This window comes from Carassius carassius, chromosome 15 (assembly GCF_963082965.1).
Source record: "Carassius carassius chromosome 15, fCarCar2.1, whole genome shotgun sequence".
Classification (NCBI taxonomy): domain Eukaryota; kingdom Metazoa; phylum Chordata; class Actinopteri; order Cypriniformes; family Cyprinidae; genus Carassius; species Carassius carassius.
In genome coordinates, this window is record NC_081769.1 from 15,637,779 (window position 1) to 15,653,153 (window position 15,375).

A 15,375-nucleotide genomic window follows, 5' to 3' on the forward strand; every position below is an offset into this window, starting at 1 on the left:
GCCCCTACCAGTGTCCAGTGCGGAAGGGGCTCACAACAAGGAGGCCAGCCACTGTTGTCGTAGCACTAGCCACTCAGTGAGATTGGATAACACTGGGAAAATGTACCCGTTCCACCTGGAACAAGAATGTTATGGAAGCCCCATCCTTCACGAAGGAGCTTTTGGAAGCACTTACACATATGGATAAGCGTTTAGGTGCATATGGAAGATTTAGAGGTGATTGCAACACACCTGTAAAATGGCAGAAGTCTGCCAGGGAAACACAGGTTCTAAGGCTATACCATGGACTTTACACATATGGGATCCACTTAGGTCACAACATACCGCCACGTCTGACTGCCGGGGGGATGGAGGAATTTGACAGGGTCTACAGTACGTACACTGGGGAGCAGTTTTAGTAAGCCAACACTAAGGCACGGACGGGAGAGAGCAAAGCTAGGGCTGGTTCTGCCTCCTCCAGGGGCAGCGCTTGCAGGTTCACTACTTGATCCCTGAAGAGGGTAGTAAGAACCTTGGGCACGTAGCCAGGCCGGTGCCTCAGGATTACCTGGGAGTCAGCCGGCCCAAACTCTAGCCAGAATTCATTGACCGGAAATGCGTGCAGGTCTCCTACCTCTTGATGGAGGCCAATGCAATCAGGAGCAGAGTTTTTATTTATAAAAGAAAAATTTAGCTCGACTGACTGCTAGGGCTCAAATGTGTTCTGCTGTAGTGCAAAAGAGACAGGTACCAAGAGGGTATAGAGGGAGGCCGTGGTGGATTTAATTTTTTAACCCCCTAAGTAACCTGGTGACCAGGTCATGCTTCCCTATCGACTTCCGCTCCACACGGAGCATTAGTTCTTGGAACCAGGTCCAAGTGGGCCAATAGTGCCACAAGCAGGACCTGCTCCTCATCCTCCCTAAGTTTGCACAGTATCTGCATGAGAAGGCAATATGGGGAAAACGCTTATAAACAGTAACTTAAATAACACTCGTACTCTTTTGCCACTGTTAAGAGATTGACAAATCCCTCAAGTCAGATTCCCAGTGAAATGCTATCAGACAGCAAATGCAATGAGTTTGCTTCCTTCTTTTCTGAGAAGATAATCAGAAAGGCGATAAGCAAATCCTCAAGTAATGCAGAGGTAAGACAGATTTGGCCACAATATCAAAAAGATACTATGTCTATTTTTGAAACAATTGATAGCAAAATTCTGGAAGACATAGTGCAGCAACTAAAATCGTCAACCTGCTGTCTTGACACACTTCCCACATTTTTTCTAAAAGTGTGCTTAACTGCTTAGAAGCAGATCTTTTAGAAGTGGTGAATGCCTCATTTCTTTCTGGGACATTTCCAAACTCCCTAAAAACTGCAGTTGTTAAGCCCCTCCTGAAAAACAGCAATCTTGATAACACCATTTTGAGCAATGTTGGACCAATATCTAATCTTCCTTTTATAGGCAAAATTATAGAAAAGGTAGTTTTAATCAGCTGAACAAATACTTAAACTCAAATGGATACCTGGACAGTTTTCAATCTGGTTTCCGACCGCATCACAGCACAGAGAAAGCCCTCTTTAGATAATAAATGATATTCGCTTAAATTGTGACTTTGGCAAAATACCAGTGCTGGTATTGCTAGATCTCAGTGCTGTGTTTGACACTGTCGATCATAACATACAACTAGAGAGACTGGAAAACTTGGTAGGGCTTTCTGGGATGGTACTCAAATGGTTCAGGTCATACTTAGAAGGGAAAGGCTACTATGTGAGTCTAGGAGAGCATAAGTCTACGTGGACGTCCATGACATGTGGAGTCCCACAAGGCTCAATTCTTGCACCGCTCTTGTTTAGCCTATATATGCTTCCACTAAGTCAAATAATGAGAAAGAACCAAATTGCCTATCACAGCTATGCTGATGCTACCCAGATTTACCTAGCCTTTTCTCCAAATGACTACAGCCCCATTGACTCCCTCTGCCAATGCATTGATGAAATTAATAGTTGGATGTGCCAGAACTTTCTTCAGTTAAATACGCAAAAAACTGAAGTCATTGCATTTGGAAACAAAGATGAAGTTTTCAAGATGAATGCATACCTTGACTCTAGGGGTGAAACAACTAAAAATCAAGTCAGGAATCTTGGTGTGATTCTGGAGACAGACCTTAGTTTCAGTAGTCATGTCAAAGCAGTAACTAAATCAGCATACTATCATTTAAAAAAACATTGCAAGAATTAGATGTTTTGTTTCCAGTCAAGACTTGGAGAAACTTGTTCATGCCTTTATCACCAGCAGGGTGGACCATTGTAATGGTCTCCTCACTGGCCTTCCCAAAAAGACAATTAGACAGCTGCAGCTTATCCAGAACGCTGCTGCCAGGATTCTGACTAGAACCAGAAAATCTGAGCATATCAAAGGGAGTCCGCCTTTAGTTACTATGCTGCCCGCAGTTGGAATCAGCTTCCAGAAGAGATCAGATGTGCTAAAACACTAGTCACATTTAAATATAGACTCAAAACCCATCTGTTTAGCTGTGCATTTATTGAATGAGCACTGTGCAATGTTCAAACTGATTGCACTATATTTTCACTGTTTTTTTTATGTAAAATCATTTTCTGACTGTTTTTAAATTCATTTTAAGTAAATGTTTTAATCATTTTAAAAGTTTTTAAATTGCTTGTTTTATTTTTTTCTATTATTTTTCTTCATGATTATTTTACTTTCTTTTATGTAAAGCACTTTGAATTACCATTGTGTACTAAATGTGCTATATAAATAAACTTGCCTTGCATACTTGCGCATATTTGCAGTGGTGGGGGGGCTAGCAGGCCGGTTTCTGGCAGTAAAAGGTGCCGTCCATGACCTGGTAAGCTCCTCATGCACCTCCAGCAAGAAAGGCACCGGAGCGGGGTGATGAGAACCAGCGCAAGCCACCCTGGGGCCAAGTAACGACCGAATAGAAAAGCGCACGGGTGTAACAGCCTCTTTAAAAAGATGATCTATCATCTTTATAAAGACACACCCTTGTAGTGCTTTAAAGGAGACATAATATGCCCCTTTTCACAATATGTAATGTAAGTCTCTGGAGTCCCCAGTTTCAGCTTAAAATACCCCACATATCAGTTATTATATAATTTTGAAAATGCCTATTTTGAGTGGAAGTAGAAACACGCTATTCGGTGGCTTTCTCTTCAAATGTACGTGAGATGCTGCTCCCTGGCCCTTTTTCCAGAAAAGAGCTGAAACATTATAGCGCATACATGCTAAAAAAAGATCTGTTTTGGTTCAGATTATCATGTTTATCGTGCTGAAATCATGCATTTTAAACCTTACTAGTTTAAACTTTTTACATACGTTTTTCTGAGTGCACACAACCGAAGCACACATACAGAAAGCGGCTGTCACAGCATATGGGAACTAAACTATGTTCTTACTCACACACAACAGTCAGTTATGTCTGTTAAGGTAAACAACTGGGAAATAAACTGCATGTATATTTTAGATCTGTGTGGCAGCAACATACAGTAAATTAATAAATCCACTGCTCTCTTGTCTCCTCTGAGGCTGGGATTCTAAATAGTTTTGCTCAAACTTTCGCCATGGCATTAGAACTGGTACACCGTTGTCGCTTGCGAAATCAAAATGACGGCGCCTTGGGTGGAAACATACAGATTAAGGGGTGGTAATATTATAATGACATACCTTTGCAATGTCACTAGAGGAGCGAAATCAGACGTGCACTTGCTGAAAAAGACTTACCAAAGCAAAGTGACTGGGTTAATCATTTTCATGTTTCCTTGGTTGGTAGATGCACAGTGGACCTGATTATAGCACTTAGAACCTGGAAAAGTCAGATTTTCATGATATGTCACCTTTAAGGAAAATAAGCTCTTTCAGGAAAATGCTCTTCGAGGTGCTGAGACACACAAGGGAGATAGCCGCTTGCAGCAAAACAGGGGGTAGTGCAGCCTGAAGTGCGCAACCCACTCGACACTGGAAAGACCACTGCTGAAGCGCCCTCCGCCAACACAAAAGCTCCCTTACAGCACGCTGAACTTGTCACACACGAAGCTGATTTTGCCGGAGCAGAACAATGTTGTTGATCGGCTCTGAAGCGAAAAGCTGGTATGCATTGCATCTGCTGCCTATTTATGCTCGCGCTGTCATCAGCAGCAGCTGATGGCATTGATGCATTGGCTCATTTAGTTTACAATCTAAGTAGATTGGTCTCTAAACAAGTTCCCAATTCGTCAGTCACCGATATGACTAAGGAGTGACCAACTGAAAGGGAAAAATATTTATCCAGATGTGAATTTTTATACAGTAACTATAAAATATAAAAAAAATGTCATAACACACTGAATAATCGTATTGTACATTTATCATATATTACATTTACCTGAAAATGTTTTATAAAATATATAAACATAATATAATAAATTATTTTATAATATATAATAACAATTAAAATAAATAATATGCATTTTTTTCATGATAGTAAGTTGTTGAAAGATATGTAAATGTATCATTTTGAAGGTTAGAGTCAGGTAAAAGATTGACACAGAAAGTTAAAATCTGAACTGCTGGTTAAAGTGGAAGTGGAAGTGAAAAAATATCCTTATAGTCTATCAGTGGATGTGCTATACAGGAGTTTCCTCAAGCACTATTAACCCTATAAAAAGAGTAAATACAGACAATCTTTGTTTTTTATTCTTCCAGCGTGCATTTCTATAGTAGGAATTCTAGGTGGACATCTAGGAGTAAAGGGATCCAGATGCTTATAGATATTTTCAACATCTATAACAAGATAAGACCTCCATTAGGACAAAAGGGAACAATCTGAATAAACATCGAATCAGGAAGTTCTTGAAGCTATTTAAAGGACCATATGCCTCTTTTTACATTTGGCTTTAGTAACCCAAGCCCACAGTATAGATATACTAAGAACACTGGCAAACAATCCTTTTAAAACACCAGGAAGGCATAAAAAATACTAAGGTAGTTGACAAAGGCTAATCACGGTTGCTTAGAAACAGATCGCAAAACATTCCTGGCCATTTTCCTATGTGTTTCCTGACCCGTAATTAGTCAGAGTACTCCATATACTCTGAAAAACATTTTATATTTATGCTCCATCAACAGCCTAAGCTCTTCAGCAATAATGAGAAGTGAACCAAACAAGCTTCCCTAAGAGCAAAGTCTGCAAATACTGACCGCAAGCACAAATGTGTCTATGGTGATTATATAAAAGCACACTGGTGGTTTGTGTGGCAGATGTCTCCCGCTGGACTTCATCTTCCTGTTACGCAAGAGCAGGACAGCCTGCAGAGGAACGTCTACAGTGCAGCAGGACAGAGAGACCACATGCTGCTACCTCGACCTCATCCTGGTCATAATCGCAGAGCAAACACAAGCTGCTGTTGCAAGATGGTTAAACCATTCATTGCTCAGATTAACCTTGCTTCAACAGTTCACTACTTTAATATTTCACTACATGATGCAACCAAAAAACACTTGCCTTTTGTTTGATCCATTGTAAAGTGAAATTAAGACCTGAAATGAAATGATAGTATAATCATCTTTCAAAGAAACCTTCAATAGTGGTTAAACAGAAGTTATTTTACATGCCTAAAAAATTTCATTTTAAAACATAATGACTTTTTTAAAATGTCAGGACTCCCACGATCAGTTTTATTAAAATCTAGGTAACATTTCAAAATCCAATCATGACAATGCAGAACCAAAATAATGTTCTATAGGACTGAGATCCTCAACCAGTTTTTTTAAGATCCGACCCAAAAAAAAATCAAAAATAAAACTATGAAATGCAGCTTCTATATTTACAAAATAAATGTTATGAAGTTCCTCCTTATCTTTGAGGAATTACTTATTACTTACATATGTTATTAATGACTAAATTACTAGAAATTAATTTAATTAACAGTTAAACAAATAACTGTTTAACTGTTGAGTCATGTACAGTGGATAACAGTACATCGTAAACAAAATGATGTTGTAAATATAACAAAGATTATTGGAGTATGTGTTACAATTAAATTCTATTTAATTTTTTCCACCTTAAAATGTCATGTTTAATTCAATGTGTTATTATACTTGTTATTTTTTTTTTACTATTTATAAAATTTAAAGCAATTTTTGAATGAAAACTGTTTTATTTTCAATTATTTTGAGTGTACATAACATGCAAATTCTTTTTACAATATATAAAAAATAATAATATTACTTAGCTCAAGACAACACTAGTTCAAGACAAAAACAAGACTGGAAAACTAATCGAATAAAATGAATATTAAATCAACTTAAAAAAAAAAGTTCAGTAAACAATAAACCAAAAGGAAGTATTCTCTCTCTACAGTAAACATAGAGAGTGTGGTTTTGTGCTGAGCTACATCAGCAAAGCAACAACTTGCAGGTTAAGCAGCTACTTCTAAATGTAACCAGCTGGAACACTGCATGCTCGATCTGCTTGAAACCTGTGTTTCTATGGACACTGTTCATTTACCGGACAGACTCCAAATGCTCAAAATCAATCTGTACAGACTTGTGTCACACATGAACAACAACACCAGTCACATCCTAGAGAGGAAGAGTAGAAAGGAAACTTCCTTGCCTGGTCTTTAACAACCTCTACCTCAATAATGAATAAGAAGCAGAGGAAAAACATGATAATGTTAATGTTTAACAAATGGACATCAGAACAAATAGTAAACTATTACTAATTCAATAACCTCTCAGAATTGGAATCACGCATGAAAGCGCTTACTTCTCATATATCCGCTGGCCTCTCATAAAGACTTTGGCTTCACTGTCCAGTGGAAAGGTTCCGTCGTCCTTCCTGAAACGGTAGAACAGCTTCATATCTTTGAACTCCTTGTGCTCATCACAAACTGTGAGGACAAACAGATTCAAAACAGGTTTGTTGTAAGTTCAGTGCGGCTGAAAAGTTAACAATACACACTGCTACAAGCAATGGTTTAAAGATCAAACTGGCTTAATCGACACTGTAACAGAGATGACATACTTTTGCACATAAAATTAACTCAAAAATGCCGTTTCTGTCATTTATCCTTGCTGATCTTTTCCATATAATGAAAGTGAATGGGGACCTGGCCTGTATAGGCTCAGAAATGAGAACAACACATACCCTAAAAATATCCTAAAAACAGTCAATATGACTTTAAACTCTGATACTGATGGAAATTTAAGCTGTTACTCATTGACCTTCCCCCTTTGCCAAAGATCAAAAATGGACTGGTACATTGTAGCCAAATGATGTGAAGAATGACTTAAATTTCAAAATCTGTTCATCAACTTAGCTATTAAACAGCTTCAGAACACTTATAATGCAGTGCACAATTCTAATGGACCACTTTTATGATACTTCTACAGACTTTATTTTTAATTTTTTGGAGCTTAATAGCCTTAGTCCTCATTCACTTTGATTGCATGGAAAACAGCAGCCAGGATAATCTTTATACAGGTATGTATTAACATGAGTAAATAATGATATAATGTTCATTTTCCGGTGAACATTCCCTATAATATAGTGAAATAAATCTAGGAATACAAATACAGTATGTGGTGGACAAACCCACCATGATGAATGATGCTCTGGTCAAGAAGTTTCTGCATGATCTTGATGGACGTATCTCTGTCAGATGCTTCTTTGTGCTCAATTAGCCAATCAACAATCTCCTTGGCCACAAAGCAATTTGGATAGGTGCGGAGATGATGCCTCCTGTCTTTAATCACCTTAGCCTCATGGAGCCGTAGCCTGGAAAACAGGAAATAAATCAGATCAACCACCATCTTCGCACATTTTGGTGTGAAATCTCCAATCAGCAACCAGCATTAAATAACCAGCAACAGAAAACTTCCTGACACCATTTTTAAAACTGACCTCCATACCTACATTTACAGAGCTTTATCTTTCCTGGGTCAATCCATCTAGCCTAAAATAACTTACTGATTTGTCTCAAAAAGTAGAAAAGTTCAGGATAGGAAAACCTACAACTGATATAGAATGAGCCAAATATAAAATGGATATTCATATTTCAGTTCACCTCACCTCAAATGTGTAATGTGTTCAGACTAACCTTGAGTTTGTCTAAATTCAAGATCCAACATGCGGCTTTATTATTGGTTATTATCATAACTGGTTTGGATTTGCCTAATTGTATTTATCTTTATTATGTCATCTAAAATTATGCAATAGTTTTACTGCACCTTTCACTTAATCCTCTGTCTTAGATTAAGGAATTTATGACAACCCAGCCAAACCTTGGCCACTTTGCTTTCTTCTCTTCATAGAACAGCACACCTCCACTTAAAACCTGCAAGAGTTTTTATTTGTTCATTTCGATCAAAAAAAAAGATATATATTTTTCAACCTCATGTCACTTCAAACAAAGACTTACTTTCTTCTGTGAATCACATACAAAATAACAGTTTTTGTCCATACAATGAATGTCAAAGGGCTTTGAAATGTATTCAGCCGTCCTGGCTTTTCATTATACAGACAAAAACAGTTCAAATTATCTTCTTTTTTTGTTCTGAACAAGAAAGAAAGTCATACAGCTTTGGAACAACATGAGGATAAGCAGACAATGGGAGATCGTTCATTTGTGGTGAACTGTCTCTTTAAGAGTTGTAGAAACAATTCGTTCAAAACCACAAGAACAGAAACTACAGTAAACCATAAAAAGTGCTCAAAGTGTGCAGGCAAAGCTTATGCTCCCCATAACTGTGTCCATCATATCTTGTCCTAACACTGATAGCTACATATTCCGGATTATAGTATCAGTTACAAGCAGTCATGCAGCAGTTGACACAACAGCACGGGGCTGACGAGCGACTGAAGACTCACATGACTGTAGCAGTGTGCAGCCAGTAGTTCATACCATTAAAGTGCACTTTGGCACTTTTTGACACCAAACAATAGAGCAATGGGAGACATGTGGTACAACATTACCATATAATTGCCTGAGTGAAATGTCAGCTACGCCTGGTGTATTCCAGTGGCATGTGGGGGACGACTAAAATGAGGAAGCAAATTAATGTTTATGTGGTTTGCAGTCATGTGGAACTAATGGACTAACTGGTTCAAATTAATTATCGTTTCATGTTTTATATGAAGTCATATCCATGTAATTTGATTGGGATACAGCGTTATTATCATGAATGAAAATAAAAATAAAGACTAACATAACTTAGAATTTAAACTAAAATAGATTTTCATGATAAAATAAAACAAAAACAGTCCCAAAATAAATTTTTTGACACATGATATACTATAAAAATGTATCAATTTAAGGCTAGTTCACACCAAGGCCGATAACTATAAGAATAAATATATAGTTTTCAGAATTGTTCTAAATGAAAAAGAATAGCAGAGTCCACACTGACTAACCATGATGACTCAGAGGAACAATATGGTTATAAAAATTGATGGGAGGTAGGTGACAAAACTGCAGCATGCGCTCATAGTAAACCGAAAAATATTGTGTGTTGGCATGGATACTGATATAAATGCTATCCTCATATTTATCGATCTTAATGCGAAGCTGCCTTTACACCTTACCTGCATTAATAATGAAAATGCCATAAAAAAAATTTATTATACCATTACACTTATTTTAAATTAATTAAGAATAAATTTGTAATTAGCCATTTTAAATTAGTATCTTGGTAGCCCTAAAATACTAAAACATAATTAGACTAAACCAAACAGCATTACAGTGAGAAAATAAAATAAAAATAAAACTATCTTAAAAATATAAAACTACAATAATAACTAAGGGAGTGATAAACTTTATATGCTGTTGGACAATCAATGTTTTTTCACTATTCTATCTTATTGTACAATAGATTTCTTTTTTTGTAATGCTTCTGATTATTATGTCACTGCCTCTCCAGATAAAAACCCTCTAATGTATTCTCATTTAAACCTGTTTGCAAACTGAACTCAATTCTGTTTTGACTACGAACAACAAACCTAGATAGGGCAGAGCTAACCTGACGGCTGAATCCAGCACACCTGAGCTGGGAACAGCTGCTGTCACTGCCTGATTACTGATTATACAAACCTGAGTCAGCTTTACATAGCAAGATGGAAGCGATACCAGCAATCGAGAGACAAAACTGGTTCACTGTGACCTACGACAACAGAACCAGTCCTGCGATACTGATATTCCCACACAACTAGGAAATAAAATCTTTCTAAAATCTTTACCTCCAGGAGGTCTGTTAGAGATCCCTTAACATTATTATTATTATTACTATTATTATTACGGTATTATTATTATTATTATACGCACCTGAAACTAAAGCACATTCAGGGCATTGAATGTGAAATCCTGTACAAGACACAATAAAACAGCTCATAAATAAGGCTCAAATATTAAGTGTTAATGTGAAATACTGAAAAAAAAAAAACTACTGCATCTTGTCCTGTACTGGGATTCAGCAATCATTAATCAGATGTATTGACTTTCTGCTTCAATGACACCTTTCTGCTTCATTCACTATCACTGTCACAGTTCACTGCGAACAGAGAAGCTGTCTGGAAAAGGACAGAGGCACAAGCATTTTCACCAATCAGTCACATAATGCATAAAAAGTCACCATGATTGTGATCAACTGCAAACAAAAATAAAAATTTTCAATGGTATATAAGACTCTTCCCAGCAGATTTCTAGAGTTCATTCTCACAACCAATACTTTAACAAATAAAAACATATTGACTATCCCCATCCATATATTTTCCAAACTGTTTGTCCTATGTCACAGAAATACTCTCAGGCTGGATGGCCAGTACTTTTGCTCTGTATTCTTCTTAAAGGTATAGTTGACCCACAAAGCCATCATTTACTTAATCTCATGTAGTTCCAGATCTGTATGAATTTCTTTCTTCTGTTGAAAACAAAATATACATTTTTAAACATTTTTAACATTTTAAAATACAAATTTTGACCTCACACAAGAGTCTAGCCGCAGCATTCTGAACCAGCTGCAAGCGGGATAAAGCTGTCTGGCTAATCCCAAAGTAAAGTGAGTTACAATAGTCCAGCCTTGATGAAATAAAAACGTGAATTACTTTTTCAAAATCTTTAAAAGAAAGAAAAGGCTTAGCTTTAGAAAGCAGACGCAGCTGAAAAAAGAAAGATTTGACAACTTAATTTATTTGTCGGTCAAACTTTAAGCCATCATCAAAAATGAAGCCAAGGTTTTTTACCCATGATTTTAAACACAGAGTCATCCCTCCCAAATCCAATTTTGGGGAATTTGAAAATTCAGATGGACCAAAAAATATAATTTCAGTTTTCTTTTCATTGAAAATAAAAAAATTTAAGGAAAGCCAAGTCTTTACATCTGCCAAACATGTCATAAGAGACTCAAGACCCATAGAGTTTCGTTTGACAGGCAAAAAGAGTTCGTTTGACAGAGTGTCATCCGCATAATAGTGAAATGACAAACCATGTTTTCTAAAAATTGAGCCAAGTGGGAGCATATAGAGGGAAAAAAGCAAAGGAGCCAAAATAGAACCCTGAGGAACCCCACAGGGCAAAAAAACTTTACTCGAGTAATGTTCACCCATCTTGACTGAAAAACTCCTATTTGCAAAATATGATTTAAACCAATCTAGAGTAGGGCTGGGCGATATACAAAAAAAAATTATATCTCGATATTGTCAAATTTTCTACGATATTCAATATATATCTCGATATGTTTGCATTTGCATTTAAATAATGAAAAATAAAACATGATTTTCTTTTGCCCATAAAAAAAAAAAAAACATTTAGATTAAACAGCTAATTTAAGCAGTTAAAAAAATCTAGACCAAGAGATCACTTACTGCTTTTTATTAAATGAATACATGTAGGCCTATATGTAACTGAAGCAGTGCAAATTAAGTAACAGTTACAGAAAGTGCATTCTGTCAACTTTTTAGTGCATGCAATTCACAATTTAAACTATGCAACTGGGATAAGTATTTTATTTTAATTTTTTTAACAAGTTTTTAAGCTAAGAACACAATTCTGTCAACTGTCTGTGGTTTTAAGAGAAGCTCTGTGGCATGAAACTGTTCCTACTGACACTAAAAACCCTCTTAGATGGGGAGCTAGTTGCTGAAGCACATAGCTATTTCTTATATATAAATATATATAAATGAATACCAAAGACTTTTGCACTTTCTCTATCGAAACTGGTAAACATATCAGTGAAATTCCCCAATAGTAATTCCAAATGGCCATAGCCTATGTTTCTCTATTCAAACATCAGCGGTCGAGTAAGTGCATTTATTTTGTGATCACAAATGCAAACAATACAGTTGAGATCTCACGACAGAACACAGACCGGCTGAACGACGCTTTCATTAGATCGCCCAATTCCAGCTTGTTAGTGTTCTCTTACGAGAGCTCTCTCGTACAGCGTCTTAGCTAAGACGCTACGGGAAAAGTCTCTTTTCACGAAATACTGAAGCAAAAAATTATCCTTAATTTTGTATTTTTGTAAAGTGCATTTGCAGCAGTACACAGCCATAGGCGAGACGGCTCGTTCGCTCATTGGCTTGTTCTGCGGCAACTGCACAGCCTATCGAGCGCAGGCTGATGCAACATCAGACGCTTCGCGCCCTTCTTGCCACTTCCCGCCGAAACGGGTGTGGCCCAACCTATAAAAGGAGCTCGAAAAGGCTGACTCACCTGATTTTTCATCTCTTCAGCGAAGCTCACGCATCGCTGGATCACGAGGAAGTAAGCGCCGTCTGGAAGAGCATATCAGCAGGACGAGCCATCCTGAAGCCGCTGGCATCGCCGCCTTCCACTGCCGTTCCTGCTGCGCTATCCGGCGCCCATATCCTTTACATCCTTGTTCTGTTATATCCTGTGTGTGTGTTCGCCCTGCGACGCACATTCACAAAAGAACTGCGTCTTTTTAAAGATGCCCTCATGCGGCTCGTGCAGAGCCCCGCTCAGCGAAGGAGATCGTCACGTCATCTGCGTCTCCTGTCTGGGTGAGGAACATGCAGCGCTCGCACTCGCTGACGGTGGATGCCCTCATTGCGAGTTGATGCCTATGGTGACTCTGAGGACTCGCCTGGCATCCTTCTCGAAGCCTGCATCATCCGCTGCGCCGCAGCGCCGTAAGAAGCGCCGCTCGCAGCGACTACCAGAACCGCCTCCAGCTCGGCCGAGCTCGCCGGTTCCCTCCGCTTCGCCGGTCTCCCCTGCATCGCTTCCCGATGCTCAGCGTCCGCTGCTTGCCGACGCGTCATCTGAGGAAGTGGATCTCAGGCCCGCGTCGGAGGAAGAAGACACGTGCTCTCTGCTTGCTTCGGGCAGTGAGGGTTGGGCGAGCTCCGTGGATCTCGCGCCCGCTGCTCAGAGGCTCAGCAGACGGGGGGATATCGATAAGGAGCTAATGCGTGTACTCTCGTTGGCCGCGGCGAGCCTCGGCCTCGAGTGGTCTGCACCAGCGCCCCCTTCACATTCCCGGCTGGATGGTAGCTATCTTCCGGATGAGCGCTCTTCCTCAAGCTCAAAGCACGCCCCTTTTCTTCCTGAGCTTCACGAAGAAGTGGCGAAGGCTTGGGACGCTCCATTCTCGGCGAGAATCCGCTCATCTGTTTCGCCAGCATTCTCCACACTGGACGGTGCTAAGAACGGAGGCTACCTGTCACTTCCGCCGGTGGAACAGGCTATAGCAGCGCACCTTTGCCCGCCCTCTGCTGGACGGTGGACTAAGGCGGCGTTACCATCCAAAGCCTGCCGCATGACATCATCGCTGCTCGCACGGATATTCTCTGCTGCTGGGCAGGCTGCGTCTGCGTTACACACTATGGCCACGCTACAGATCTTCCAGGGCGATCTTCTCCGCAAGCTGGATGAGATGGGACCTGAAGCGATCTGTCTCGCGGATCTGAGGAGTGCTTCAGATCTCTCCCTCCGCGCTACTAAGTCCGCTGCACAGGCCATGGGACGGGTTATGGCTTCCGCTACGGTGGCTGAGAGGCATTTGTGGCTGACGCTTTCTGACATCAAGGAGTCTGAGCGCGCTGCGTTCCTTGACGCGCCGCTAACTCCTGCCGGCCTCTTCGGATCTTCCGTCAACGAGTTTGTGGAGAGATTCGCCGAGGACCAGAAAGCTTCGCAGGCGTTCAAGCACTTCTTGCCGAAGTGCTCCAGTTCTGCAGCTAGCCGCTCTAGACCGGCCCCACAGAGCTCTCAGTCGCGCCCACCGCCTCCTGCTGAGTTCGCTGAACCCCAGTCAGACGATCCTGTTTCTGGGTATAGTTCTGAACTCATGTTCCATGACGGCGCGGCTGTCACCACAGCGCGCGATGGGCATTCAGAGCGCAGCGAGTTCTTTCCGCTGCGGCGCGACCGTGTCGCTAAAACACTGTCAAAAGATGCTGGGTCTCATGGCCTCAGCATCTCCGGTTCTGCGGCTGGACCTGCTCCGCATGCGCCCCCTGCAGTTCTGGCTGAAGGCTCGGGTGCCGCACAGAGCGTGGGCGTCTGGCCGGCTGCATTTCAAGGTCAATCAGAGCTGTGTTGCGGCTCTAGCACCTTGGACAGCGAACGGCTGGTACCGATCAGGTGTAAGCCTGGGGACTTCCCCGAGTGTGAAAATGGTGTCGACGGACGCCTCCACTTCGGAATGGGGAGCGCTGCTCGAAGGCAGACCGTCCTTTGGCCTATGGTCAGAACGGGAAAAGTTCCATCATATCAACTGCCTGGAAATGCTGGCAGTGGAGAACGCGCTGACACGCTTTTGTCCCCATATCAAGGATCACCACGTCGTAGTCCGTTCGGACAACATGTCCATAGTGTCCTACAAAAATCGCCAGGGCGGTCTCGGGTCCCGAAACCTGTGCAGGCTGACGGAACGCCTCCTGATTTGGGCTCAGCGCAACGTGCGCTCGCTGAGAGCAGTGCATGTGCCTGGACTGCAGAATCTGGGTCCAGACAGGCTGTCCAGAGGCAATGTTCCTACGGGCGAATGGTCTCTACACCCGCAAACAGTCCGGCTGTTGTGGGAGAGATTTAGCATGGCGGAGGTGGACCTCTTTGCGTCCCACGAAAACGCTCACTGCCCCACGTTCTTTTCCAAGAACGAAAGCACGCTGTCACGGAGATGGCCGTGCTGCCCGCTTTATGCGTTCCCTCCCGTCTCCCTCCTTCCGCAGGTGATAGAACCAGTGAGAGAAACGAGATGTTCAATACTGCTTGTAGCACCTCTTTGGAAGAACCAATCATGGTTCCCAGATTTGATGCAGTTAGCAGATGTCGCCCCGTGGCCGGTACCGTTGAGGAGAGACCTCTTCTCGCAGGCCAGGGGCTCGATTTGGCACCCTCAACCGGAGTTGTGGT

At 40.9% G+C, this 15,375-nt stretch overlaps 1 protein-coding gene across 2 annotated transcripts in view; it reads right to left on the reverse strand.

Moving 5' to 3' along the window:
• deptor (DEP domain containing MTOR-interacting protein) overlaps positions 1-15,375 on the reverse strand; it is a 43,735-nt gene that overhangs the window by 22,000 nt on the left and 6,360 nt on the right. For both annotated transcript variants that reach the window (XM_059567545.1, XM_059567546.1), the window contains 2 exons: positions 7,597-7,775; positions 6,765-6,888 (listed from right to left, as the gene is read on the reverse strand). In XM_059567545.1, the coding sequence (XP_059423528.1) occupies positions 6,765-6,888; positions 7,597-7,775 (303 nt within the window). The remainder of the gene's footprint in view (positions 1-6,764; positions 6,889-7,596; positions 7,776-15,375) is intronic.